The sequence below is a fragment of the Patiria miniata genome, unplaced genomic scaffold (assembly GCF_015706575.1).
Source record: "Patiria miniata isolate m_02_andy unplaced genomic scaffold, ASM1570657v1 HiC_scaffold_5, whole genome shotgun sequence".
Classification (NCBI taxonomy): domain Eukaryota; kingdom Metazoa; phylum Echinodermata; class Asteroidea; order Valvatida; family Asterinidae; genus Patiria; species Patiria miniata.
In genome coordinates, this window is record NW_024037072.1 from 25,268,725 (window position 1) to 25,295,871 (window position 27,147).

At 39.1% G+C, this 27,147-nt stretch overlaps 1 protein-coding gene across 1 annotated transcript in view; it reads right to left on the reverse strand.

The window, feature by feature from the left end:
* LOC119740213 (sodium- and chloride-dependent taurine transporter-like) overlaps positions 1–27,147 on the reverse strand; it is a 77,346-nt gene that overhangs the window by 41,492 nt on the left and 8,707 nt on the right. Inside the window, exons 3-7 of the mRNA XM_038215428.1 lie at positions 24,850–25,174; positions 22,174–22,312; positions 15,498–15,632; positions 14,316–14,419; positions 9,081–9,205 (exon numbers count right to left, since the gene is read on the reverse strand). Of these exons, the coding sequence (XP_038071356.1) occupies positions 9,081–9,205; positions 14,316–14,419; positions 15,498–15,632; positions 22,174–22,312; positions 24,850–25,174 (828 nt within the window). The remainder of the gene's footprint in view (positions 1–9,080; positions 9,206–14,315; positions 14,420–15,497; positions 15,633–22,173; positions 22,313–24,849; positions 25,175–27,147) is intronic.

Here is a 27,147-nt window from a genome sequence, read left to right on the forward strand (position 1 = left end):
AAAAACGGACCCAATTTCATTCCATTGTTATTTTTTTACTGATTTAATTTTTCTTATCGCCATGATCACCGTATGTTTATCTATAAACATAGACCCCCTGGAGTAGAAACTGCCACAGTTCATGGATAACGGATCATAAACTCACCCAAATTATTAGTAACGCGGTAAAACGAGAAAGGGCTTTCTTACTGAAAGGACAACAGAGAAACCATTTTTCAAGGTACATGTACATACATATGCCCTATTACGCATCATAAAATGAAGCTCAAGTTCAACACTCAGTCCGCCTCGGACTTCTCGGACTTTGTGCGTTTGTTCAAAACAAATGGAGGATTAGTGTGTTTAGACATCATTCGGAAGCGAGTCGAGGCGCAGTTGACGTTTTAACCCGTCAGCCATGCCTGGGTCCAAGGCACTCGCTTCCAAATGATGTCTAAAAGGCCCTGGGTACAAGAACGCCAGATCGTGTTAACACGTCATCCGACATGAACTGGCTAACATCCTCCAAAGAGGCATATTAATTGACTCTTTAAGAACTTTTGTTGGTCATTTTGTATTTTCAACAATCTAATGATACCGGTACATGTATGTTTGGAAACATGAATAACTATTCTTTACTTTAGTAACGTTGACTTAATTGCCAACCCGTGCTTGGGTTAAATCCAGGTCTATTTGGATACAATGTACCAGAACATTTACATGTAGGTACTTGCTGTTCATTGAAAAATGTACTAAATTGTTTTTATAATGCTTTGTACATCTTTATGAGTTATCCAAAACCCATGAAATTTAACACAAATTAAGTAATTCCCCACATATCTGGTAAACTCTGTATATTCTTCACCATTTTGGTGACAAATGAAAAGGAGAATTTTTTTTTCTTTTTTTTGTGAATATATGACTGTCTGCTCTTAAAAAAAGCAGTTAAAAGCTAAAAAGAGATAACAGTGATTTAAATCAAACAACTGTAGTCACAGTTATTGTATTGGAGAATAAACAGATTTTGAACTTTGTTTTGACGAAGTGCAAGTGTCAATAGTTTCTACATGTTAGTTAGTGTTGCTACCACTATAAAGATTAATTCTATAACAGGCACATCTTTTACTGCTTAACTTTGCTCTCCCAGTGATATTTTCAAGTTTTTACCCCCATAAATTAGATTTGTAATTTGCAAATACTAGCAATACATACGGTACATGCAAGTTACTCATGAGACATTGGGCCAAAAAATCCTCGCATGTTTAGTTATAAATGCAATAATTACTTTACGAATTTTGAGCTATTTGCGCCAGACATTAATTCAGGCGTATCTTTTGTGCGCTGTGCATGAGTGCCAAAGCAACACAAAACAAAAACATATTTTCAGAGGGCTAAAAACATCAAAAATACACCCCCCCCCCCCCCATTTTTTTTCAAACTTCAGTAGAAGAAACAAATTGAATGCATAAACGTGCATGTTGAATAGAGTATGATATAAACTTTCAAGTACCGCAAGGGACTGCAAAATGCTTTCAGAAAAAAACGGATCCAATTTCATTCCATTGTTATGTTTTTACTGATTTGACTTTCCTTATCGCCATGATCACCGTATGTTTTTCTGTAAACATAGACCCCCTGGAGTAGAAAATGGTATAGTTCATGGTTAACGGATCATGAACTCACCCAAATCATTAGTAACGCGGTAAAGTGAAAAAAGGGCTTTCTTAATGAAACGACAACAAAGAAACCATTTTTCAAGGTACATACATGCCCTATTGCGCATTATGAAATGAATCAACGCATTTTTTTCTCAGTGCAGCCTGACAGTCCAATGTTTCTTTGCATATTTAATCTCTCATAGATGTTCATTCACAAGGCACGTACTACCTGGGTGGGTTGGAAAGCCAATGTCGTACAAGAGAACTGCAGGTGTTCTGGCAGAATCAGACACAGCTGGGCAGAGGTCAAAATGAGGCTTTGCGGATATTAGGAAAGGGAATAAAATCATTCTGAGAATACTGTTTGTTGCACTTCAATCGATCATTCTGTTGACAAGTTATGGCTGTTTACAGTGTGCACTTACATGTACATGTATAGACATGTTTTAAAGTTAAATACTGAGAAGGCCCTTAAAGGGAATATACAACATTTGCTTTTGCTGCAATTTTCAGAAATAAATGGATTTGGAGGATTATTATGTTATAAAATATTGTTAAACTGACTTGTTTCATGTTTTGGGCTTGTAGATGCTGGAAAAACCAAAAAAACCTATCATGTTCTTGTAGTCTGATTCCCTGACCCCACTTAAGATACAATAAAACGAAGCAATTAATACACTTTGGGGAATTGTAAGGTCAGAGAATCAGTCTAGCAGGCTTGTACCCCTACACAGGTGTGTGATCAATTGCAAAGAAAAGTCAGAATAACTAACTATGAAAAATTAAGAACAGTTTTTGAAAAAAAAGCCAGTTTTCTCCAACGCTGGTCGGCCGACCAGCGTTGGAAAAATACAGTTTTTCTTGACAATGTCAGCCCACCAGGAGCCACGATTTTAAAGGATGCTTTAGACTTTCAGTCCCTAACAATTCAGTAAGGTATTTCGTGGTAATTTGATCATTTCATTTTTTGATGTTTGCAAATGTTGTATTTTCCCTTTAAAGTTATGTTTTGTAGTCAGGCAAAGGAAAGGTGCCAATTGGTTTTCCTTAAAAACACTTTTATTCCACGATTTTTACACTATTCCTTTTACAAAATGTGTAGTTGAGACATACACATCGTACAATGTAGGTTATAAATAGGCCTATAGTACATGTATTAAAGGGAAGATACAACATTTGCATACATCAAAAAACGAAATGATCAAATTATCATGAAAAACCTTATTGGATTGTTAAGGAATGACAGTCTAAAGCATCCTGTAAAATTGTGGCTCCTGGTGTGCTGACATTTTCAAGAAAAATTGTATTTTTCCAACGCTGGTCGGCCGACCAGCGTTGGAGAAAACTGGCTCATTTTCAAAAACTGCTCCTAAGTTTTCATATTTAGTTATTCCGCATTTTCTTTGCAATTGATTACACACATGTGAGGAGGTACAAGCCTGCCAGACTGATTCTCTGACCTTACAATTCCCCAAAGTCTATAAATTGCTCTGTTTCATCTTAAGTGGGGTCAGGGAACCAGACTACAAGAACATGATTGGTTTTCCAGCATCTACGAGTTCAAAACGTGAAACAAATCAGTTTAACATAATTTCCTATAACATTCTAATTCTCCAAATCAATTTATTTCTGAAAATTGCAGCAAAAGCAAATGTTGTACATTCCCTTTAAAATGAATCTAAAAATAAAAAAATTAAAAACATTCGGTTTTGTGTGTGCTTTTTTCTCCACTATGGCCTTTGCCCAGTTCCGTCTCATTTTGCCAGAACGCCTTACATTTAATTATGTTTGAAGGTAGTATAAAATGTACGCGAAATTCCATACTCAGACAATATTCATATTCCATTATCATAAAATATTTCAATTTTCCGACATACCTGTACACGTACATGCATGTAATTCAACAATCTCAAAAGACTGTACCGGGGTACTTGTATCTATTTTCAATTCTAGAATATCTGGGACAGACGGAGTTCTTTTTCAATTTTACTTGACATTAGTACCATAAATGTCAATTTCTAAGTGATTTTGGTTTTACATATTTGGACAGTATTGATGTACATGCACATTCACTCAGAATACACACAACTATAAATTTGGATTTTTGTCACAATTGTGTAAATGTACAAACCCCAATTAGTAACTTTGCCCTCAGAAATTCATGAAATTATCGATGTGTAAATAACCACTGCTTCCTGATCAGATCACACACAAAATATATACACAGCCTCAAGCTTTTCTTTGGTAAATTTGTCATCCATAATGTCACTCGCAAATCAATCGTTAAAAAAAAAAAAAATCACAAAAGACCCATGCCTTAGACCTGCGGCAATTCCTTGCTCGTGATGTCAGGACAGTCGGGAAGACAGATTTTAAGGAGTTATATTGCCCTCTGCTGACGTGAGTATTATCCGCGCTGTATGCTAAGTGATTCGGCCGCTTAAGCATTCAGGGTTCAGAAAAACCACGCGGGGACATGGGGGAATGCCCAAGCTGTGTAGGGGATGGATGTGCACTGCGACGGTTCGCCGATAGCATAAGAGGGCTTTAACTGCTTCATCGGAAATGCATGATTGGACTCTCTGGGAATGCAGACACAGCCCCGGCCCTGCGCCTCTAGATCGGGGGAACGGAGACCAATAGACTTGTAAATTCCCTGTCTTGACAAATACGTAAGCTCATTTTAACATTGAGCTGAAATTGAACATGAAGGCTATATTTTGTGGGGGATTACATACCGGAGCTTCATGATAGTAGGCTTAATGGCATGTTAAAGATTGAGTTTCTTGCAACGATAATCATGTATAATAAAATACAGCACGTGCATTTTAAATGTACATGTACCGTATGTGTACGCAATTTAGTGTTTTCTTTATCTTGCCTAAAAATTACATTCGGATGACTTTGTACAGATTCATGACAGTGAACTTAATGGGATGAAAAGTGATCTTTATGGAATTATAAAAGATTGATTTTCTTGAAACGATTTGCACATAACACAGTATGTACAATATGTGCACGTTCCGGTACATGTATGTAGCATGTCGATGTTTAAATGTTCTTGTGCACAACCGTGATACATTAAAGTGACACGTGTTTTTCAAATGAGGAAACTGCAACAACAAATTAAACCCGGGATTCCTTAAACGCACACAAGATTGAAAATACATACGAAAATGTAGTACTATGAATGTAGTACTATTGCCAATGGACAACATGTTGTTCAAGAATTCTGAAATTAATATTAAAAAGCTTTCAGACCGCGCTGCAAATAATAAACTGTTTCACATATATATGCCGGTATGATGTTTTGTTGTTGGGTGGGTTAATAAAAATGACTGAAATCACCAAACATCTGTCTTTAGAGAGACCTTCGGACTTTGAATAATTTGGCATACATGTAAAATATTAATGCTTTCTGTGAATTTATTCAGACAGAATGACATGCATGGTAATAAACAATAACTCTCTTTACAATCCAGTGTAAGTACTACTACATGTGCAATTGTGTGTAGCTGATAATTTTATTGATTATTTGGGGGAATTTGGGGAGAATTATTGTGCTAATTTGGGCGGTTCTTTTGCAGCAGGAACTGAAATCAAGAATCTCAGTACAAAGGAGATGTTCAAATGTACAGGTGGATGTCTTGTTTTATTCTCAAAAACATCCAAAAGTATTGCCATTTGGAGAAAAAATTGCTTGATATCTCGTAATAAAATATGGTCAAATTTGTTAATTTTATGGACAAATTTCGTGTTACCCTTTTTAAGTTTTGCAGTGAGTACTGCACATTGTAGAAACGCTTTGAAGACTGCTTAACAGCATTTTGGATAGACTTAGGAAATTGTTGGGAAAATGTCTGTCCTGACTATAAGTGTCTCAAATAATATTCTTCAAATAAATTGTTAAATACAGGTGGCTTTTGAAGGTTTAATATCTACTGTTCTGACACAATTGTTTTGATGACATCTTATTCCTTGACAAACATGTCAAAAAGTGAAAAACAATTTCTTTTTTTAATATTCTATAAATGCATATATTAGGTTTGTCTCACAAAAAAAGTAAAAACTTAATGAGCGTTTTGAAAACAGAAACATTCATGCTTCTACACACAGTCCCCAGCTTTTAATGATCATTCTGTAAGTGAAATCACACAGCTCTTGATCTTTTTTCCTACTGAAATGAAAGTTGTGCCAGCTAAGGCCAAAAAAAAAAAGTCTCCGGTTTCTGGTATGGAGCTTGCCCAAAAAGTGGTGCGGCGACGCGGCTTATTTTTTTTTTTTGACCTGATTTTTTGGCTTCAAATGTCGGCTGATGACTGCAAATGGTGCCCGACTAAACTTAGTGCAAATATATGGGAGTCCAGAGAGGCCACATAAAGCTTATTCTCGACCATAACCCAATCTAAAAACACGTTAAAATTGTGCAGCAGCAGGATTCCAGTCAAACCAGTGAGTTTGGCGGTTTTGAGACATCATCTTTCATTGAAAAAAAAACTTTTTCATTTTGCCGACGCGCGCGCATACCAGAAACCGGAGATTTTTTTTTTTGGCCTAACGTGAATGAAAATATTGGCTTTTTGCAGTTGATGGAGCTTGACTGCAAGAGCTTTTGTGGCCACACATGAACAAAAAGGAGTGCTATATATGGCCATCGAGTCTAGACACATTTTATATCCACCAGCGTGCCCTCAATGAATGAAACTTTGATAAACCCTTTATATTATCACTTTTCTAAGAGCTGATCCAAGCGACTGCTTTTGTCTGTTTTCTTTTGACGCATGTGTGAGCCAAAGGATATGATGGATACTGGTATTTACACATGAAACGAAAACGAAAGCGTACGCAATTTTTTAGTCAGTTGAAGGTCACTTAATATTCTTGCTACATACGTGTGTAGTTGCTATTTTCCAGACTCAGGTCAATTGATACAAATTATGCGTAGAGAGTCTCTTTTGCTTTCAAGGGACGGTCTGTGCAGTGCGATTAGGCACTTGTAATATATCAAAAATAAGAAAGTTGGGGGAGGGACAGAGCAAAAGCGGAATGTAAACTCCAAGCACAAGTTTGAAGTGCTCACTGAATCTCTAAAACCACAGATTAGCATCCCGGTTGGGGGTGGCTGGGGCTGGGTTAAAAAGGAACATATGCTGTATCAACATTTCACTTACTGAAATTATTTATGAGTATATTATTTTGAGCGAGAAACAATTTTTTTTTTATATATTTCTGGGAGAATACATGTTTTGCTGAAAATTGGGGGGAAATCTCAGAAAGCACCATGGCGACACCAAAATTGATAAGTTTGGGTGGGGGGGGGGGGGGTGTATGTACATACTTGAACATGTACGTCTTTATTCTTCTAGACCCCTGTGGATCAAGGACTCTGAGCAACATCGGCCTAGATATGCGACATATGACATCAAGTGGTTAAAGCACATGTACGGTACAATTGTAATCCTGAAATTGCAGGATGGACCGTTTTAATGGATACCACCGCCATATGTGTTAATCTCGGGGGAAATTGAAGTGAAAATACGTCCCATCATGCCATTGTAACCTAATGATTGGGGTTGAGATTGGGGGCAACACGAAAAAAAAAAATGATTGGCAGACGGTTTTGGAGCCGCTATAAGGGTTTATATACATGTAACTGACATACATGTATATCCCTGTCATTTGATTGGTGGAACTCACATCACATGACATTTGTTATTACTCCCATTCACGCCAGGTCTCAAAAAGTACTATCCGCCCATGGGGAATGGGAAATACTATTGAACAGTTAGGATCATTCTTGTTCCAAGACGCAGTATTTGTGTGCAAACTGCAAAGGCACGCTGGTGTGCGCGTTCAGTGTTGCGCGTAGCGCGTACTGTTCCAAAGAACCAGCGCTACGGAGTGGGGTTCAAACATTTTCGTGAAGGGGTGGTTGAAAGAGAGAAATACATTTCCCATCAATTTTGTAGTGAAATAAAAGTTCTAATATATCAAATGACAAGGAGCAATATGTCAGTTATATAAAACAAATATTGAGTGGATTTAAATTGTGAAATGGGAGGAATATTATCGCTCGGTGAAATCTGGACTTTTCCAGTTCATTAACTCGGCTTCGCCTCGTGAAATGAAAAAGTCCAGATTTTACCTTGCAATAATATTCCTCCCATTTCACTCTAAGCCACTCAATATTTGTATACTATGATCTGCCTAAAGGCAGCCATTAAAATACTCATTACTTTTGTTCTATATATCTATAGACCTTCACAGGTACAGACACCTTTATGGTAAAATCTCACAAATTCCAGATTTCAAAATGAATTTTTTTTTTTTAACTCCTGAATTCAGAAACAAATCTTGACAAATCTCAACCCTGCCTGTGATGTGAGTGATGAGATAACCATGTAACCACAGAAATGGCTGTATTTTATCCTGAAACGGTCTGCGGATTGGATGCATCCTAATAAAGTAAGGCACTTCCGACTGCTTTTACAACTTTTTGATTCTGGGGATCGATGAGGCTCTCTATGGAACCAATGTATGGTTATTATCCAACAAAAAAACATACGTAACGTGTATGAACTTTGGCAGCAGTGCCCCCACAATGGTTACAAAAGGAAAGTTGGAGGAGACCACTGAAAAGGACATAGAACGCATGCTGACACCGCGTGACGCTCACGTGAACATGCCATGGGCTTTGTGCACATTCAGAAACAAACAAGTTGTGCATGTCACACCACATGAGCGCGAACCAGTACAAATAGGGAGTGTATACCTCCCACTGAGGCTTTCAAATTTGATCAGAGTGTACCATTTTAGCTCAAATTAGGTTTTTTCCCTTCACCGACGTTTAAGCACTGTATACTCAGTGTGTTACCTCCCGAGTGAAAGCTGGAAAAAATCACTCGGGTGGGACTCGAACCCACGACCTCCTGCTTTCTAGTGCAGATGTCTTACCACTCGACCACCGAGCTAACAGGATCGGTTGGCTGGTTCGAATCTGATGTACATAGCAGCGGATACCGCATAAACTATTATAAGATGGAATCTTGCGTCGGGGTGATATAAATCAAATTAGGTTTTTCCCCTTCACCGACGTTTAAACACTGTATACTCAGTGTAGGTTACCTTCCGAGTGAAAGTTGGACAAAAAAGTTGGAAAAAATCACTCAGGTGGGACTCGAACCCACGACCTCCTGCTTTCTAGTGCAGATGTCTTACCACTCGACCACCGAGCTAACGGGATCGGTTGGCTGGTTCGAATCTGATGTACGTAGCAGCGGGTACCGAATAAACTATTATAAGATGGAATTTAGCGTCGGGGTGATATAAATTAGCTGTTTGTGCACGGAGTCCCATAATGCATGGGACCAACTTCATGAGGCTGCTAGTGGAAAGACAAATTTGCTTCAAGGCACATGCCATCAGCTGAGGTTTGGGACTCACCGGATTTGACTACCTTAGACACGTCAACGCTCTGTTTGCCCGCCATGAACCCCAGCACGGAGAAAATGACGACTCCTGAGTAAATACTCGTGAAGCTGTTGACGACTGCGAAGATGATGCCATCCCTGTCAATAGGGCAAATAAAACGACAAACGGCAAACAATCAGACGACTTTCCCCTCATCCTGTTACATTTCAACTGTAGAGTGGGGTATACATGTATGTATGTATCTGGCAATCAAACTGAGGCAAATGTTCAAACCAAACTGCTGATTAAATCTCCATCTGCAAAGGAGCTAGGTCCAGCTGCCCCCTCCCTCCCCCCCACCCCAACTGGGCTTATCATAGACAACCCATTTCCACAAAATGCATATATATGGGCACTCTCGCAGTTAGTTTCGTTACATTTTAAGCAATGTAGCACTGCTCTTTGGGCTCTTATAATAATACAAGGTGCCAAAATGCACGACTATACCGGTACCACAAATCCACGATTTTACAGGTTTTTGGACAAAAAGACACACTTAAAGGTACAGTCCATCATTTGTTATTTGTGCATTTTGTTCATTTGAAGCAACAAACATGCTCAAAATCTAAAGAAGGGTTCTGAACAACTAACCTTATGAACTTTCAGCTCAGTTTTTGCTGTATATTTCGAGAAAAACATTCTAGGATTTCAATTTCAAATCAAAAGTTGCTGAATCATGTTTTGAATTGGGCCTGAATTCAGTGTCCGAGACACATTCTCACTGAGCCGATTGCAGCTACACAATGTCTCGCACTGATCCGACAAATTAAAGCAACCGTGCACGTGCGTGCGTTGTGTCAACGCTTGTGTGTGCTTCGCCGAATAAAAAAAAAAAACTACTAACGGAATTTCCCAACGATGCGTCTTTAGACCCATCATTGGAACGATGCGTCTTTAGACCCATTGATATTGGAAAGGCCTTCTTTCGTTGATTTCTTCAAAATGACAGCTTGCCAGAAAGAATAATTTCACAGGGAATTTAGTCCCCTTAGGCCTACTATCTTTCAACCAAGTATGTTTTTCAACGCTAATTACGTCAGTAATTTTTTATAGCAAATGATGGACTGTACTTTTTAAGTTCTATCCCACTGGCACATCACTCAAATGAAAGGTCCTGTTGTCCCTTTTAACTTGATACCGCATTTGTTGTGCTACTAGCTCTGAAGATATAATCAATTTTCATTTTTCAACTCAGTCTATGCACTTCACCATGCAATTGCCCAAATACATGACCTTCATATTTGATCACCTTCAGTCAAATAGTCTGTGGTATATGAACATGTTTAGTGTTTGTTAGTTGACCTTTAACTTCAGAAGAATTTAAATGTACAGATGGAAAAACTAACAACTACATGTATTACACATGGGCATTACAAGTGTTCAAGCTGGGTCTCAGAATAGGCCAAAATTCCGCATAAAACACAAACTTCTCAAGAAAACAGAATAAGGAGGATATTTTTTTTTTAAATTGTGAACAGGAAAGCTTGCAGAATTCACATTTGGAACAAGATACAATGTATGTTCCCCGGAGTTTGTTTTTCAACAATTGATAGTTTGAATGGTAACCCAAGTACTCTGACATTTCCTCAGAATTCAGAATGTTCAGCATTCATGAAATACCGGTACCCGGTAGTTCCACATACTGGTTTCACATCTGTGTTTTATTAAAGCATGATAAATTTGAACTAGTAACACACGTGTATGTACACGGTATAATATATCTCAAAAACATATTTGTACCCATTGGCTTAAAGCTATAGTCCATCATTTGCAGCCATCCGAAAAAGTCACTGGCGTATTATTGTTGAAAAACATACTTGGTTGAAAGATAGTAAGTGGACTAAACTCCCTGTGAAATTAATCTTTCTGGCAAGCTATCATGTTGAAGTAATCAACGAAAGAAGGCCTTTCCAACGGTGCGTCTTAAGACGCACCGTAGGAAAATTTAAATTAGTAGTTTGTTTTGTTATTCGGCGCAGTGCGCGCAAACATTGGCACGACGCACAGGCATGCGCGGTTGCTATAATTCGTCGGATCTCTGCGCGACATCGCATATGGCTGCAATTCAAAACAATTCAAAACATGATTCAGCAACTTTTGATTTGAAATTGAGATCCTAGAATGCTGTTTTTCTCGGAATATACAGCTGAAGCTGAGCTGAAACTTCATCAGGTTAGTTTTTCAGTATCCTTCATTAGATTTTGAGCACTTCTGTTGCTTCAAACGAACAAAATGCACAAATTACATTACAAAATGATGGACTATATCTTTAATTTTGTCCAAAATGTCCAAACCATAAACATAAAGAGTCTATTTATAATCCTCAAGTTGCATTAGAATATTCTCCAGAATGCAAAAGAACTCATCAATGTCAATTTTTTCGGGGGGGGGGGGGGGTTAGCATGGTAACATCTTTAGTGGCATGCATTTACGGATAGAACAGGAACCATTGAAATAAAACACTGGTACCCAGGTACCATAATAGAAACCCAACCTCAAAATTAAAATCCCAGAAGTTGTCTAAAGAGCTTTAGCTTGACAGTGTCAACTGCAACTTTCGCAAGCGTCATCTGTCATGTGTTAGAATGCATTGAATATTATTATTACTATTATTTATTCGGCCAACAAATGAACAAAAGTACAATGACAAAGCAAAGATATATCAAAAAGTAAACAAAATTGGAAATTGCAAAAGTATGACCAGACAAGACTGAAGGATAATAATAATAATAATAATAATAACGGAGTCTTATATAGCGCACGTATCTACCAACAATTAGGTAGTGAAGGCGCTGGAAATTATGTCAATTATTAAAGAAAGGTAAATAAAGTTTATGAGAAGGAATGGGTCGAGGGGGGAGGGAAGGGAGGGTGGACAGTTTGACAGGGGAGAGGAGATAGAGGGACAGGAAACAAAGACAATATAACATTCCAAACCGGCCAGGGTAAACAAAAGTGTACTTAAACACTGTAGCCCTTCGTTCTGAGGATGACTAGTGAAACTAGTTGAAACGTAAACGAAACTACGTAAGTAATTGGCTGTGTTTATAGAAAATTCATTTACTAAGTTGTAGCCCTAAGGCCTGCCTACCCATGCTCGAAATGTCTACACAAAAATTAAATAGATCTTAAACAAAATGTATGCAATATAAATAAAAATATGTGAACAGGAAATACATGTATGTTTTGGTTATCCTGGTTTTCATTTTGAAGTTTTCCCACAGATGGCATTCAAACATTTTGTCAAATCTTTCTTTTCCTTGTCCGAGAAGTTATAAGTAATGTTTGTCATGGGTATCTGAAACCGGTTCCTGACATCAGTCCAACCAGCGGTCGGGTAATCGGATACCTGGTTGCAATGCACACCACTGAATCCCTTTGGCAAGTTATATATTAAATTCAGTTTCCCGTAAACCCGGATATCGCTGTTTACAATGAATTAATTGTCCCACGAGGCCCAATTTCTATTTTTAATATCAATTTGTAATGATTAATAGGTATTCAGAGTCCGTCTGTCATAAGTATGGTTATGCTAATTGTCACCACTAACTATAAAACCCAATTCTTTAGGTGATGACCATGGTCAAAATAAAACATAAAGTACAAAGAAAGAACTGACAACGAGATTGGCCAAAGAAGGAAATAATTTACGAATTAGTGATATCCACCAAATCAGACTATTTACAATATTTACAAAAATCTGGGAACTTGCACCAAATTACTCATAATGAATCCTATTTAGGAGTTTCACATATTACTCCAGTAATTCTATGTCCACAAATTTAATTTACGAAGCTCCATTAGAAAATTCACAAGTCTCTGTAAGCGCAAAACAATCCAAAAGTAAATCCAACAAATCTCTTTATAGCAAATGGATCTCAAACTCAACCGCAAATTTCAGTTCAATATTCAATTCATTCGGAAATTACAAATGTTGTTCTCTGTTGACTGGTTAAATCAAATTAAACTAAATCAACCTTTCAAACTGCAATTACAATTTTATTCACTCTAATTACTCCATCGCTAGTCCAGATTTGATTAAATCAAAATAAATACATCAGATATTTTGTGGTAAGAATTCTCTTAAATCAGCTTAAATTCATAAAAAAATAACTTACTGTACCGGTACCTTTCCACATTTTAAGTTTATTTATTTATTTATTTATTTATTTATTTATTTATTTCTGATCTTTTACCAGGGTAGCCCGTTCACAAAATAATGTGGTCTTCCACGGGGCCCTGAGCATATAATCTAACAATTTATAAAAACAAAAACTAACAATTTAAAGGATTAAATGGGTATAAAATTATCAAAACAGATAGACTTATTAGTTTAAGCCAATATTGTTAAGTTTAAACCAATATTGAGGCACTTTCCTTTACTGTGTTTCGTCTCCGTGGCAGTTCTAGCTGACTAAACAAAGTGAATTGGAATGGAACGGACTACTGTCAGACATCGTGGTCTATTTACAGTCGTTACAAATACATGAACCAAACTTGTACTTTGAGTTTTCATTCCGAGACTTGGAAGGCTTTGTGCCGCTATCGTGCATGGTCTACTGGACTGGGAAGGTGTTTTTTGCATTATCGAGAAAACATTTTGGCACTGAATTTGCCACACGGGTGGATCAGGCACGATCGGTTGCAAATCTCACTGATTTGCCGCCAAAGACTGCTGTATCAGGCATCCTCCATGCAAGTTGAGACCGGTCTCTGTCACACTTAGCTCGCTCACTCAACCTATAATTTGTGTGTTTCTTTCTTGATTAGAGAAAGCTCTCATTAGAAGACGTGTACACACAACCTTTCTTGACTACTATCAGTGCTAGCATTCTTTCACACAATGTTCACATTAACAGAAACAAACGGACATCAATAACCGTGCATGATGACCATATACAGACAATAAATTTACGTATTAATGTGATGCATGGCGTTTTGGCAGGTTGACCGCAACCAACGCCCTAATTTTGAGTGGCTGGAAAAGAAACTAGTGGGAAATCTATGTAGGCGATTAGCGAAAAAACATTTGGCCTGTTCTAATTTTAAATACGGGGGCGCAAATACGGAGGCGTGATTACCGTAGCGTGCATAATGAATACAGCTCTACATAACAGGAAACAAAAAAAATTGGACAACTGTGACAGTACTCAGTGACGCAATAAATCGTGTAATCCTTGATCAACACCATAGTTGGTATTCACTCACCTGAAGAAGTTATGGTTGTATGCATTGTAGCTTCCCAAGGCAGCCATGTTGCCCAATCCCAGCGAGTAGGAAAAGAAAATTTGCGTGGCAGCGTCCAGCCATGTCTGCAAGGGGGGGGGGGGGTAAAAACAAGCCAAAAAACAAATTAAACCACTTGTGGGGTGATCGGTGTCCTACATGTACATGTACGGTATATGTGAGTTACATTTAAACTGGAAAAAAACCCACAATTGAACTACATGTAATTGTTCAATTTTAACACATTTTAGCCTTGGATCCTCCTACACATAACTGATGCCACTGCATATTTGGAAAGCACCTGATTAAGGGCAAGATTCTTACACATTTAAATATGTCCACACTTGCAGGGTCGCTGCCAGACTAATATTAATCGGGTGTTTAGTGACAATAATTTGCCGACAGGCCACCCGTGCTGCAAGGTAGCTTGAAATTTTGTTTCCGGTCACCCAGCCGTAGAAGAATCAAAAAGTGGGGTTGTGGAGAGGGGGGTGGGTGGGGTTGGACACCGTTTGTCCTTTAGAGGTGCTGTTCAAAGCGGATGATCATGAACACTATCAGTCAATAGGTGGCACTATTTGTCGTGACATATTTGCCGAAAAACACATGATTTTGCTGACCAGACGCAGATTTTGCCAACAAAAACTATTAATGGGGGTTGTCACACCCCCGACATCCCCCTTCCCCCTCCCCCTAGTGACACCCGTGCACATGCACAGTATTGTGACATTTTCTTTTGCATTCATACCAAACATGAAAAGTGAAAATGGAACCAAATGTACTTCCTTTTTACTTGTCTCATGTGAGACTGCCACGGCAATGGATATTGTCACTGCAACCAGTTTATCAAATGAGACTTTAATCCCGTCGAATCAAGAACTATGGTTTACTATACGGTAGGTCAACTGTGCTGCATCAAACACATGCCAGTCAACGTTGGTTGGACTAGCTATGTGTTGTTGGCAATTTGGAAACAGTCTCTTGGACATTTTGGTCACATGGCTTGAGGGTATCATAAGGGAGCAAAACCCTTCAGGTACCAGTACTGTGATAGTGTTTGCATTAGTCAAGAGATTATTTGATCAATGGTTCATGATCACAACTTGTTCTCCTTTGGGGGGGAGAGGGGGGCAGGGCAAAAGGAGAAAGCACCAAGTGACTCACTTCACCATCTGCGAGTCGTGCCAGATCCGGCTTCACGTAATACAGCAATCCCTCTGCTGCGTTTGGCAGTGTCACTGCCCTGATGAGGAGAATGGTGATCAAGATGTAAGGAAACGTAGCTGTGAAATACACCACCTGTGAGGCAAAAGACAAAGGAAGAATACAGGGCGAGTCAAAAAAAGCAGAACCCAAAACCCCAAAATTATATTTCATACTTAAAAAATATGTAGCACCAAAAATAATAATAATGACTGGAAAGCCAATTTCATAAGCTACGCTTAGCTGAAAAAATACTAAAATTGGTCAATCCGTTCAAGGAATATCACCATTTAAACACAATGACCCTAAAACCTGTCTCGTCCAAAAAAAAGGCGATTTCAACAATCGTCGTCACAATTGTCTTCAAACACCGCCAGCGATGAAATCTTAGTTGAAACGTTAACAATATGCAACAAAGTCCTTGTGAAGGCCCGTCTTCTAAAAAAGTAGATTTTATAAATCATATTGTTTGCCTAACCAGGGTTATTGATCAAAATATTGTGCTCTACAGTTGGTGACAGTTGTTGAAACAAATATTCTGTTGCATTTCCTTTGTTGTTCCAAACAGTCAAAACACACAATAAATTGCTTTATTTTGGACGAAAGAGGTTTTAGTTTCATTGCGTTTAAATGGTGATAATCTTTGAACGGATTGAGCAATTTCAGTACTTTTTTCATCTAAAAGTAGCTTTTGAAATTGGCTTTCCAGTCATTATTATTTTCAGTGATAAATATTTTTTTAAATATAAAATATATTTTGGGGGTTTGGGTTCCGCATCTGTGCTTCTGTGCGTGCTTCAACCACCACAGTAGGCCAGCAAGAAAAGTTGAGTTTAAGTAAAAGATGCTACGAAGAATGCAGCTTTTGTACACCCATGAACTAAAACCTTGGTGTGAGGGAAAGTTTATTCAGCAATAATTTTTTATTGGTTTTTTTTATTGATTTTTTATTTATTGATTTAGGGGGGGGGGGGGGGGGGGGGTGGCGGCTGTTATATTCTTTTCTAAGTGGATCACTCCCCCCCCCCCGATCCATCATAAAAATTGTCCTGATGCAAATTCAGTGGCTGAATGATAATATTTTATTCATGGATATTACTGGTCTTGGTTGAATTATCAACAACACAATTGTAACAATACTCGAAACCGGCAGACTGTGTCCACTGTATAAAAGGTAAAAATAACTATGTATACCCATATCACAATCAACTGCAGCCTGTTGGGGTAGTTGAGTTTGTACGGAATATCTGGAAATTTGGTTTCAAATGTAGTAAACTTTGCACAGCCAAAAAATACACTCCTGGGAAAAAAACAAAGCGGACATGGGAAATCCAAAGTCAAGTCACTTATATATGTGGCCAACAAAATAAATGTTGTGTTGCCCTCACCCTCAAAATAATTGTTGTGTTGCCCTCACCCTCACCCGACCGACCCAAAAATCTGGAAATCTCCGGTCGGTTTTACCTTGCCGCTACTGTTTCTTTGTAATGCCATAATTTTGCATTTCGATACAAAACATACATATATGGTAGTACAGTTCAAATTTACCGTATTTTGTACTAAGGCCAAGGCCTGGAGCATGTGATGTGATGTACTGCATGCATCATATACATGTGTACATTGCATGACACACAGCAGTGACCTTTCCCCTTCATTAAATAAGTGCACACCATGCATTACTGCCGATAACGGCGCCATTGCAATTTTAAAGATTAACTCTAAACAATCATGGAAAATTCCATGTACTTTTCCAAGGACGGGCTGAACGTGAAGCCCCGGTACAAACATACGATACATAGATTTGCTCGCATACAATCAAACATTAAAAATGTGCTTGGGCCAGCAAAAAAAAAAAATAGTTCTGCTTCCGATTACGTGGCATTTGATAATAAGGTACCGGTAGGTACATGTAGGTAGGTAGGGAAAGTTTTTGTTTAAGGCAATTTTTTTGTTAACAATCATATGGAGGTGTCTGCGTGTTGTCAAGGGTAAAAGGTAGTAATTGATGGTTTTGGGGTTTTTTTTCTCATTCCCCCCCCCCCCAAAAAAAAAAATTAGGGTAGGGGCTGTCAAAATAGGGTAGGTAGGGTAACCGGAAGCAGAACTATTTTTTTGTGTTGCCTTAACAGTATACGCACAACAGGAAATAGTCATTTGAGTAGAAACACCAGCAGAGCCACAATTTTTTTTTTCAAATGTGGAAGATTTAATGGGGATTGTTTTGAACTACGGTACAATGTATATTGGTACATGTACAGAGTGAGTCAGAAAGATGGGTACACGATTTCAACAAAATATTTTAAATATTTTTTAAAGACAGGGGTTACAAATAGTACATCATTGGAAACCCCTGTTAGTAAGCTGTCATCTGATGAAATGGGCAAGACGATACGACGACGTTTCTGAAAGTTACAATGTTTCACAAAATATAAGGGGAAAACAAAGTTGTCCATGGAATATACCCAATCTGCAAAAAAACTTGTCCGTTTTACTACAGGCTAGAAAAGAATGACACACGCACATAAATGGAATCCTTAATCATTCTCAGTCACGTAAAAGGAATTTAACAAAATGAGACAGAAATGGTTTCAGAAAACTGTATTCATGTCAACTGTTTGTTATCTATCAGCTCTGCAATTATCAGACGCACTGTTGAATAAACAATACGATAAGTAAAAAAACAAATGCTGACACGTTTTAGGTTCGAAGTGCACGGGTGTGTTTTAGCCTGATTCAACGATCCGTGGACAAAATAGATTTTCATAAATTTTGAGGGAAAACTCTGTACAGTATCTCCCGAACCACAAAAGCAAAATTGATGAAACAAAAATTAGGTGATTGCTAAAATCCTTGTCGTTTGTGTTTCTTTCTGTCAATACTTGTTTTTAAGTCTACGGGGGAAAAATTTCCTTTTTACAGGGTACCCATCTTTCTGACTCACCATATGTTATGACGAGTCTGTTACTCTAGGGCAACTGATTGAAAGATTTTCATTAACTGAATCTGAAAAGATTTGTGGGATTTGAAATGCTGCGGTTTGTGCCCAGGTATTAAAATTGATTTTTGCCCATAACTGATGAAATGTTAAGATGACTGATCAGCACTTTCTCACCCATACAAGTAAGTTCACAGTGAGTTAGGTACGAATTTCAGTGTGAAGCGAATTTGTTTTGGGTAAAGACAAACGCCACGTGCAATGAAACAAGACAACAAAAAGAAAATTTGGTAAGGCTTTGAAGTTATGTATAGCTGCATATTTGTGCTGCCAACAGACATACAAATGTACTTGCAACAAATGGTAACAAGAGCTACCGTACATGTAGGGGAAATTTGTTGGGAAAGAAAAGAATCAGTACAAGTGTTTAGGAATAAACTGTATACTTAGAGACTCTACTACAGAGTGTGCAAAAAAAAAGTGCAACATCCAGAAATTAATTAAAACCATTGAATGTTTTTTTTTCTTCTTCAATGAAAGTATGCATTACATTAACCCTTACCCTACTAGACCCTCCAACGCATGCCAATGTGTGCCTCAAGAAAATCTCCTATGTTTTTTGCATGGCCCTCCAATATCTGCCATGTCATGTCAAGGGTAACTGGACAGGCACTCCAATACATGCCACAGAGAACAATGAGAGTCCTCTGATAACAAAGTGAGTGCCCCCAGCTGGTCAGTATCAGGCACCCTCCAGGGCCTCCAACTCCTGCCAATTGGAGCCTTCACTGTCAAGATAGTTTATCTGCCAAAAAACTGCAGCTGGAGGGCATTGGCATAACCAACTGACATGCAGTAAACTACCCTCAGAGAGTAAGGGTTAAAGCCTGACTATTTCTCATTCCACTCCTTTTTACCCCATTCCATTTGGGTCCCTAGATCCAGAAATACAATCAATTAAAGGGAATATACAACATTTGCAAACAACGAAAAATAAAACTATCAAGTTTTTGCGAAATACCTTAACAGGATGTTGGTAAATGACAGTCTAAAGCATCCTGTAAAATTATGGCACCTGGTATACTGTCATTTTCAAGAAAAGTGGTATTTTTGTATCAATTTCCAACGCTGATCGGCCGATCAGCGTTGGAAACAACTGGCTTTTTATCAAATACTGGCCCCAATTGACCATTGCACTAGTTTGCAATCGATTACAAACCTATAAACGGGTACGAGCCAGCTAGACTGGTTCCCTGACCTTACAATTCCCCCAATGTATGTAAACTGCTCTGTTTCTTCTTATATGGAGTCAGGGAACCAGACTACAGGAAAATGATCGTTTTTCTTGGTTTTTATAGCATTTTCGAACCCAAAACCTCCAAAAAGTTAGTGTAACTATATTTGCTTTATATTTCCGACCCCCCAATTCCACCCATTTCTGAAAATTACAGCAAAATAAGCAAATGATGTATATTCCCTTTAAGTGAAAGGGTGTAAATTTTACTTGGGTCACTCTCGCCTGGACATGCTGAATCTGGGTTAAGCATTGAATAGGCATTGAAGTTGGTGACATCACAGGTGAGAGTGGCCCAAGTAGAATTTACACCCTTTCACTTCATTAATTGTATTTTCTGGATCTAGGGACCCAAATGGAATGGTGTAAAAAGGAGTGCATTGAGAAATAGTCAGGCTTTAATGTAATATATAATTTCATTGAAGAAAAAAACATAAAAAAGTTTTATTTATTTGTTTACTGAATGTTGCACTTTTTTTTTTTAGCACACTCTGTATATGAGACCCTCCAGCACAAAACCAGCTTGGACCAACTTTGGAAAGTGAGATTTTGGGCTAATTGGAAATGACATTGAATAATATTTCCAAAAGATTATATAGGTCTCGTTCAAATGACGTCATTTCCTACAGACCATCCACGTGCATCGGCATTTTGAGATTCAACTTGCATAACGCGCATCGGCTGCATCATATTTCGAACACATTTCAAGCAACAAGCGCGCGTGTTTGGAACATTTTCAACACTGCGCAATGCGTGCTTGATTGTGTAAAATACGCAGATTCTGCAGCTCTCCTACAGAAATGGCCGTCACTGAGCGAATATGGGAATCTGACAAAATCTGACGGAGTTACAGGTATTTTTAGTTCCCAATTTTCAAGTCTGAGATAGTTTAACGAACTCCTTAGGAAATGTACAAATTAACTTTATTGAAAGTGAAATACGTTCATTTTCTAGCCTCTCACACCTAAATCTGAATTTTGTTAATTTTTGCCTACAGGTGGTACAAAGTACCTTGTAGGGGGAGTTTTTTATTAAGTGCAACTTCCAAACTTCTTTGTTGGAGGGTCACACTTAAGAGAGAATAGTAAGACTAATTTAGAGATGCAGCTTCAAACTGTTTTCTCTAGTTGGGTACCAAGGTGGATACAATGGTACAAGCATCCTAGGGAGAGTTTGTTAAGACTTTGGTCACGTATCATACATGTGAATATTTAAATGGACAATACTATTGTATTTGGGGAAGGGTCACTTTAAGAGGGAGGGGGTCACTGGAAATTTAGGGGTGGGTACATCCTTCAAACTCCCCCATAGCACTAGCTTGCACATATAGATAGCTTCCGAGGGGGGGGGGGGGGGGTTGGAGGCAGAGTTGTAATGACTTGAGTCAATGACTCGACTTCGGTCCAATTTGAGTCACAATTTCTAGTAACTCGAGTCGACTCGAGTCCCTGTGGGTAAATGACTTGACCCGACTCGAGTCACTGCAAGCAAATAATTCGGGTCCCTCATCAGAATACTCCACTTGACTAATAAGACTAATAATAATAATAATAAGGCTAATAAGACTCGAGTCCCAAAAATAAAAGCAAAACTTTGGGAAAACTATTGGCAATGACTAACAGTGCAAAGTTTATGTTCACGTCACTTTTTTAATACAGTACGGTACAGCGGCCGCTTGTCATGCATAAACATACAACGTGTCACAGACTTCCACCTTATGGTTCTGGAACGCACAATTTTGAATACTCTCCAGGAACCGGATTTTAAACACATTTTCCAATTCGTTGTTTCATCATTGGCTTTGGGTGATTTCTTATAAAGCTCTTGGATTCAAACGCTAAATTTATGCCCTCCTTTTAAAAATTAAATAGATACATGCCCACTTTTGAATAATCAGAAACAGTTTTGCATAATGCAATTAGGGTAGATTTTGATGTTGTCAGCGATCAGCAACAAAAAATTCTAGACACGAAGCCAAACCAGATAGTGTTTACATAAGATTGAAGTTTCACTTCTTGTTGACAGTATATTAGTGATACAAATGACTTTCTCTCTTGTCTTTATCATAGTGTTCAAATATTTGTGACTTGAATTGACTCGAGCTAAATATCTGACTCAACTCGACTCGACTCGACCCTCTTGACCTAATGACTCGACTCAACTCGAGTCACTTCTTTAATGACTCGACTCAACTGAGTCACAAAAATCAGTGACTCATTACAACCCTGGTTGGAGGACAGGAGGTAAAACCTCATGACCTAAGTAAGAAACAATCTACACCAATTGATGAGTAAATGGAGCATGTGCAATGAATATTGTACCAAATGAAACACAGTTGAGTAAGGGTGGCAACCAATAACAATGAAAGAAAGAATCTGACTCTCTTTTCACTAACAGTTTCAGCTTACCTTTCCAGAGCTTTTCACACCTTTGAAAACGCACAAGTACACCAGTGCCCAGGCCAGGAGGAGGCTCAGTGTCAACTGCCAATTGGGGGCTCCGATATCTTCGAGCCCTTCGGAAAGATGTATCTGAAGGATCTTGCGCCTGAAAGATACAAACCGACCGTTAGGCTATAACAGACCTCATACTTTAATATCTCAGCTTCCATCTCTGTGACCCCTGGTTTGTCTCACATCCAGGCCAAGAACACATGCAGAGTATTACCATGGGCGTAATTGAAGAACTTTTTTTTGGGGGGGGGGAGGTAGGGGGGTCCTCCCACCTCCAAAACCAAAACAGTATTCACTGTCTTCTCCCCCAAGATTTCTCCTGGCTTGTGACCTGCTGTGATATTTAAAGCTATAGTCCATCATTTGCAGCCATCCGAAAAAGTAACTATACATACTTGGTTGAAAGATAGTAAGTGGACTAAACTCCCTGTGAAATTAATCTTTCTGGCAAGCTATCATTTTGAAGTAATCAACGAAAGAAGGCCTTTCCAACGGTGCGTCTTAAGACGCACCGTAGGAAAATTTAAATTAGTAGTTCGTTTTGTTATTCGGCGCAGCGCGCGCAAGCATTGGCACGACGCACGCAGTTGCTATAATTCGTCGGATCAGTGCGCGACATCGCATATAGCTGCAATTCAAAACAATTCAAAACATGATTCAGCAACTTTTGATTTGAAATTGAGATCCTAGAATGTTGTTTTTCTCGGAATATACAGCTGAAGCTGAGCTGAAACTTCATCAGGTTAGTTGTTCAGTATCCTTCATTAGATTTTGAACACTTTTGTTGCTTCAAACGAACAAAATGCACAAATTACAAATGATGGACTATATCTTTAAGTACTTTTGTGGTATCCTTTGTTTCAGCTGAGATTTGAATGTTTGCATGGTGAAAGGGTAATAATAAGATGAGTTGTTGTGGTAGCACCATGTGGCAAAATCTCTTTTGTGAGTATGTGTGGTTCTGAAAAGAACCGGAGGGTCCTCAACGTTTCGGACAGTATGCTCTGCCCGTCCTCAGGAGACTGAGGGATTCCAACGGTGAAGTGGCTTATTATATCCTTTGTTTCATTACCGTACATGCAAGTAACAACATGCAAATAAAAACCTTTGGTCATTATAACAATTCCTTTCCCTTTACTTTATCTCCATCTCAAGGCACAACAAAATAAACACCATATATTCAAGCATAGTCTGAACAGTCACAGGCAGTCAAAATATCAATCACCTTCCCCTGCAATGCCTTTTACACAGGTACGTCACCAACAGTCAGATAATATTTCAGGCAAGCACTGTGACTAGTCAAATTCAGTCAACAGACAAAAACAGGCAAGAGGTAGGCACAGCTGGCTTATCATTCACCTACAGTACATATGCACAGTCACAACACAGCTGAATAAAAATGCACAGACAGTCACAGCCAGTCAAAATCCTGCTTTATGTAGGCCGGGAGCTCTTAACTGTTGATTGATTTTGACTGAAAGGGCAACTTTGCACAGAATGTATGTTTGCATCTCATAGGGGGGGGGGGGTTAAAGGAATAAAAAAAATCTAACAATGCCACTGGGCATTCTGTCACTCTTTAAAATGCTTGTCATTTCTTTGGCCACTTTGTCTGATATGTCCTCCATGCAGGCTTTATTGCCTTCAGCATGTCCTTGCTTATTGTCTGGCAAGGCCAATACTCTTCCTTTGGTTAAAAAACCCTTTTACAAGCACAGAACGTGTTGTCAATGTCACGAGGACATCTGCAGCAGTACAACGGGAGGTAGGCCAGGTCATTCCTTTTCGGTCTTTATCCTCATTTTCCACTGCAAGGACTTTTCAGGCGCCGATTGGCCTACAAGCTATCAGAAAGCTGTAAACATTCATTGCCCCGCTTATAGGCTGCTATGAAGTAGGTATTTTGTTTCCAGCAAGCCATGCATACAGCCAACTTTACATACATAGGAAGTAAAAAAGTAAGTAAAGTCTGTCCCGAGCCAATGTGGCTCATCAGGCCGGCGTTTATCTCTGGTTTCAGTAGCATGAAATATATTTCTACTCCCCCTGGATGGGATGCTAGTCCATCGCAGGTTACTCCCCAGCTAATGCCGGTACCAATTTATACTCCTGGGTGGAGAGGGGCAAGTGGGGGTGAAGTGCCTTGCCCAAGGACACAATATATGACCAGCGGCTGGATTCGAACCCCGGACCCTCTGATCACGAGTCACGAACCCTAACCACTAGGCCACACACTCCCCCACATACATAGGAAACACCTCCTTAAAGACACAAAAACATGTAAAAAAAACTACATGTGCCTGCACACATACATGTGTATGCCAAGTACAAAGTTTAGACAACGAAAAAGAAAGGCTTCACAACATTTTTCCAAGTAATTTTTTTTTTAATGGCGAAGTACATCAGCATCAGGGAAGCTACACTCTTGAAGAACAAGAAGTGATAGAGTCTTTTCACTTTTATGGCTTTCTTAAATTCTACAAAATGTATTAAAAGAGAAGCTTTATTTCACACAAAACTTAAGAAAATGTCAACACACACACACAAGTAGTGAGTACAGTTATTCTTTGCTCAATATGTGATGAAATATTTCAAGCTTTGTCCCAAATATTCCTTTAGTGCAATACTTACTCCCAAAACTCGGTGACTGAACTTGTTCGGTTGATGCCCTCCAGATCCGTGCAGTTGTCCAAGGCCTCCGTGATGTTCACCAAGGTGTCGGGTACTGGCGGGATGGTCTTGTTCAACCAGAAGTGGTCGCATACCCAAAACGTGGAACCGGGGACCCCCAGCAAAGTCGGGTCCCTGCAGGTGGCGGTGTTGAAGATGTTGTTGCAGTGGGACCAGGGGAGGACGGAGGTGAAGGACATGAACATGTAATACAGCGACCAGGCCAGGATGACTATGTAGTAGATATCCAACAGCACCAGTATAACCACGCTACCGAGACCAATACCTAGACAGGGCGAAATCAGGAACAAGAGAGTGCAGTTGGAAGATACAAATCTACACAGACTTCACTTAACCTTCCTGGACCCTTTGAACTCCACAGAGAGAGTGTGGACTGAAAGATTTGGCAGGACCGAGGAAGGAAGGCACGTAGAACCATGGAGCACTGACCCCTGAAAACAATCCAGCCTTAATTATCACACTGGGCTTGAAGCTGTTTTAAAGTTAAAAATAATGTTTCACTGGGACGTTTCTGGCATTTTGGTAGATTTTGTAGGACTCGGGAAGTTTTCAAGCAAAATGCAATGCAGTTTTGGGGAAACAAATCCTAACCGCTCTCTCAAAATTCGACTGTGGCAGTTCACAACTTCCAGAATTCAAACAGGTTACACTATGAAAATGTACACGGTTAAAAATGCAGTTTGACGGTTAAAAATGGAAACCACACATTTTAACCGTGCCGGCACACGATTGAAACACGGTTAAATAATGGGACCAAAAAGTACACGGTTAAAACAGGTGTCTTTTCGGGACTTGGCTTCCAGAGTTGCTCATTAACTCTGCGGTCAGTTTCGCGGATTTAATCCCTCACATCCAGTCTTGCTTCTCGGTTAAAATGGGGTCGTTTTCGGGCGCTTTGCCTTTGCGGTTTTTAATCCCGCACGGTCAGGCTAAGTGCTTTGTGTAATGTGATAATCCTGTAATAAATAGGTGGCTAATGGCTCATCAAGTAATGGTGCATAACGGTTTGTGATTGACAAGTTTGTTGCCTTAGTCGGCTGCAAGTGATGTGGCGCAAGCTAGCAACAGGCACATTGATTCCCGCATTCATTTCCGATATAAACGGCTCATCCCCCTCCAATCGAGGTCGGACGCAGAGTATAGATTGGCGGCAGCCGTCAGCATGCTGTAGTCGTCCGTACGACGGAACAGTTTTATTACTATTAGGCCCACCCTATTTATTTAAGCCGCTACCCTAAACATTGTTTCGGCAAGTTAAAAAAAATAATACTAATAAATGAACGAATAAATTAAAAAAATTATGTTGTCTTTTCTGTCTTCACAAAACATGTGTCAAAATGGTGGTATTAATTTGTTCGCCTACTTACTAACTTGTTTTCAGCCTAACCTCCGTTATTTTCGGTTCGCTTTGCATTAGGCCTAACGGTACGAGTTCGCAATTCGATGTCGCGGTGACGATAAGAACACGTGCGATGACCGTGTTCCCGCCGCACCGCCGGGCCAAGGAAGGCATGATGAAAATGCGGTAACCAGTTTATGCACGCTATGCCAGCCGCGCGGTGTATTGCAGGTACGGCGGACTGAAATGCCAAGAAAACACGGAATTGTTTGCAAGTTAATTCACGGAACTTGATCAATCTTGTCTTTGTATGTATTCTCCGTGTTCGTGAATTTATTTCGAGGTCGTACTGGTCGTATATTTGTCATGACAGTGTTGGCCAGTTTCCCGTACTTGACTTGCGGGGTGTATCATGGTGTGCACATGTGTTTTATTTCTCCATGGTGTGCACAACCTGATTTTTCCATTATTTTTTTAGAAATTATCGAACGTAAATACTTTAAGGTAAGCTTTAATCACTAGCGTCAAGTTTCGTGACATTTGACGCATCGGTTCTCATTTTAGGTCAAAAAAGCAAAATTTCAATATTATGCTTTGGCGATGTGTCCAATGCCCTCATTCATCATTTTTGCACATAAAATTTTATTTTTTCAAACAAGGACCTTTTTCTTAATATATGTTGTTTGGGAGGTGGTTGCGATATTAAGCGTCAAGTTTCGTGACATTTGACGCATCGGTTCTCATTTAAGGTCAAAAAAGCAAAATTTCAATATTATGCTTTGGCGATGTGTCCAATGCCCTCATTCATCATTTTTGCACATTTTTGCATATTTATTCAAACAAGGACCTTTTTCTTAATATATGTTGTTTGGGAGGTGGTTGCGACATCTAGCGTCAAG